The sequence below is a fragment of the Silene latifolia genome, chromosome Y (assembly GCF_048544455.1).
Source record: "Silene latifolia isolate original U9 population chromosome Y, ASM4854445v1, whole genome shotgun sequence".
In the NCBI taxonomy this organism is placed as follows: domain Eukaryota; kingdom Viridiplantae; phylum Streptophyta; class Magnoliopsida; order Caryophyllales; family Caryophyllaceae; genus Silene; species Silene latifolia.
The window spans coordinates 84484220-84488134 of record NC_133538.1 but is presented as its reverse complement, the minus strand read 5'-3'; the positions used below and the strand labels follow the sequence as shown (position 1 = coordinate 84488134).

At 38.5% G+C, this 3915-nt stretch overlaps 1 protein-coding gene across 1 annotated transcript; it reads right to left on the bottom strand.

Moving 5' to 3' along the window:
* Positions 1–572: 572 nt before the first annotated feature.
* On the bottom strand, positions 573–2561 carry LOC141628450 (uncharacterized). The gene has a single exon (XM_074441594.1). The coding sequence runs from the start codon at positions 2559–2561 to the stop codon at positions 573–575; it is 1989 nt and encodes a 662-aa protein (XP_074297695.1).
* Between the last annotated feature and the right edge of the window lie 1354 nt (positions 2562–3915).

Here is a 3915-nt window from a genome sequence, read left to right as displayed (position 1 = left end):
TATTCCGTTACAGAGGCCAAATGATGGGAGTATGTTCCGTAACAGTATAACCGGACAATTCTCCTTTAAGACAAGCTCGTGCGGACTCATGCCTCCCGGACAAAGTTTGTTAACAAACTCAGCAGGATATATATTACACTTGTCGTCTAGGACTGTGTCATAGCTCTTGTACGTTACAACTTCTCCTGAAAATTTGTTTATCAACACAGAGTTGATTGCATCGACATCGTCATTGATTGGTGTAAGGATTGCGCGAGTCGTAAAAATGTCTGAATTAAATTCAGTGATATCAAGCTCGGAAATGCAACACTTGTTATTTCATTTATAGGATCTAGCCCACCTTCTGAAGAACGCCGAACAATCTCACTTGGGAGTTGTACAAATTCATTTTCTTCTGTTTGCAATTCTCCATTTCCTAGAGCCAATAAGAATCTAGAGTAGTCAGGATCTTCCCGTGCTCGCATATTTTCAGTTAATCGGAATTTGATAAACCCTGACCAGAATATGGAGTTAACTAAGCTCGCTTCTACTACTTCTCGTTGGGTTTTATGAGGAATTACTGGCAGTACTTGTCAGAAATCTCCACCAAAAACAATGATTTTACCTCCAAACACAAGTTCAGGATTGCACAAATCTCGAAGCAATAGATCAAGAGCTTCAACGTTAGCTTTTTTCGCCATTGAAGCTTCATCCCATATAATTAGACTGGTTTCTCTTATTAATGCAGCAAGGCTGCTTTGCTTTGGTACGTCGCATGTCAGCGATCCATCAGTGTCAAGAGGAAGTTTAAATCGAGAGTGTGTTGTTCTTCCCGAAGGTATATTAGCAGCAGCTATGCCAGAAGTAGCTGTAGGTAAAACAATTTTCCCCATGAGACGTACTTCTGCATATAATGCATTATAGGGGGAAGTTTTACCCGTACCCCCCGGGCCATCAATAAAAAATGCTCCAAGCTTTCCTTCTTTTACATGAGTCACTATAGTGTCAAATGCTTCCTTTTGCTTAGCATTTAACATATAGCAACAATCAATACACTCCTGGGGAATAGGACTATCAAGTGCGTCGATAATGTCCTTTGTTCTTCGGATTTCATCATCTTCAAATGCCACTAAGTGCTCTAAGTTGAAACTCTTTAAAGATTTACCCATTCCTTCCAGAGAGTTTTCAACGGAAGAAGCCGTGAGATGACTTACTTTATTGGGTTGATTTGGAAATTTGTGTTGGAAATCCCGAGAAAAATGTGGGTAGTATTTTGTCCACAGGTCAGCTGGATCTTTTGGTTGGCAAAAAATGAGCAACACTGCAAAAAGATGTCTCAAGGCACAAGGCATCTGAACTGTACATGCTTCGGTTAAACACATATCAACTGTGTTGTCTTCTTCAATTAAGTGACGTTGCAAGGCAGCCTCTTGAAATGTTGTGTATGTATGTCCATTAACAGTGCACAAATCTTCAAAAGACTTAGGTCCGTGTACGTGAAGTAGTATTCTGAGAAAGTAACGTTCCCCTTCTGAAGGTGAAACAAAAACAATCCTGCCAATGACCACAAGTTTTGTTCTCCTCTTGAACCACCTTTTCTGTCCCTTATCCCACCTAAATTTCTTTGTAAAGTTACCATATGTCAATTGTTTAGCACCTTCCTTTGAATTTTCTGCAAAAAACTCTGTAAGAGGAGTTCGAGCACGTTTCTCATTGGCAAGAACTGTTTCTAAATTCTCCTCCGTGTTCAAGGGCAATGACTGCATATTTTGCAAATGCACAGGCAACACAAAAACAGGTGGTTGTGTTTCAAACAAATAGAATCCATAAATACGCCACATTGCTTCGCATGGTGAAACCCATCTACCAGATTGATATTGCTCAATTTCATCAACAGGTTTGGGGTCGCTGCTTCGCACAATATTGAAAGAGATTTTATCATGCCCTTTGTATACATATTTGTATAAATATTTAACAGCTATAATTGTTGAGCAGACTTCCACATTCAAATAACAGTCGAACATTGATAATAAATATGGGTTATATGGTATAACCCACCTGTTGTCCAATTTTTCCTTACGAACAACTGCAGTTTGTCCATCATATCGTCTTCTATATTCTGGATAGCTATATAAATTGGTCGTCGTCTCATTTTTGAAGCTCTTTGGGTAGTTGTATTTACACCGACCCATACTGTTTTTTTTCTTCATGCATTGATATTCAGGATTGAAGTTACCACAAGGCCCATGCATCATATGTTTCAACACTAATGCACGTAAGGTTGGATTTCCTGAATTAGGTATTTCAGCTGATACAAATTTATCGAAAGTATCAGGTGAGTTAAGCTTGTAGGCTGGCTTTAGGATGAGCAACATGTGCTCGTGTGGGAGCCCCCTCTTCTGGAATTCAACCGCATAAATGAAAGTTTCAACTTCTCCAAATATATGTTTCTCCATTATCTGTTTATTTAGAGCTATTAACTTAGCATGAAAAACCCTTACTACAATATCATGCCGATTTTGAGCTTCTTCTCCAAGTCCAAGTTGCTCTTTAATTTCTGGCCAGCTTGCATTACATGTCATTGTTAGAAACAGATCAGGTTTTCAATACTCCTGAACAAGTGACATAGCATTGAGATATCTTTTTTTCATGTCACGTGGTCCACTTATATAGGTTGGTGGCAAAATAACCCTGCGTCCAACATTAGCAGCACAACACTCTCCAGCATCCACAGTATCTAATATACCTTGATACAATTTAGCCCGAATGGTTTCCTGATTATTTCTAAAGAAATCCAGTCTTGTATTTTCAACTTTCACATACATATCAACAACATATTGCTGGAGACATCGACCTGCCCTTAATAGCATATTCCCAGGTCTATTTTGCAACTTGTAACAATAATATTCCCGGCAAGAAACCTGCTTTTCATCTTCATCATGTGCTGTTGTCGTACTTATCAATAGAGGAATATTTAATTATAATTATAATATAAAAGTGTACATATTTAATGAATATAGTTTCATAAATAAATGACAAGGAAAAGTCAATATGCTCACGTGTTTCTTCGGCTTCTAAAAGGGCCTCAACACTTTCAACAGAAGCTGAAAGTGGTGTTGGTTGAGTGTTAACAGGTTGAATTTGCTGGGGTTTGTTTTTAACCCTTGTCTCCATCCGGATTCACCAGAGGGAAACAAAAGTGGGTATTGCAATGGATCATAGCAACCGTAATAATGCATTATCCTGTGACTGCCATTTTCCTTTCCAGAGACTGAAATGTGGCGTTCTTCAGATAGACTTGATGAAGAGCTATCAGACCAAATCACAACAACTTCATCAGAAGAAGGTGCGTTGTAGACATTTTGGTCTGCACGAGGATTTTTGTTTATCAAAATTTGTGTGGTCTCATCTACACTTATATCTTTCAGTGACCGAAAGAACCGTGCATATGGATTTGTCTGTGTCACACGCATAAGGATATCTATAACATCTTGCCTTAATTCAGACAAACAATTAACACGGTTTTCAGCCTCGTGTTGGCCATCATAAAAATAAAGTTGCAGATACCTTGGTTTACCATCGGTAGGTAATAAATTAGGTATATGATGATACATTTGTCCTTGGAGTTTGAAAACATAAATGCCTTTTTCGGTTTGGGCGTCAAAGTCTCCACCAATAGAGCTAAAAGCAAATAAATTATTGTACACCCTAGCATACTTGCGAAAATGTATTGCATCCTTCGTATTGGCAGTATATAATCTTGCCAATTCAGAAGGATATTCATGTTGAGGAATTTGTATAGTACCATCTCCATAACAAAAGTTTTTGTTCTCAAATCCAATTTTATATGCCAAGCATTTCTGGCATTGCTGAAGAGATGGCAATCGCAAAGGTGCCCGAGGCAAAGGATGGCCTATGATTGCAATAGGTATTCCT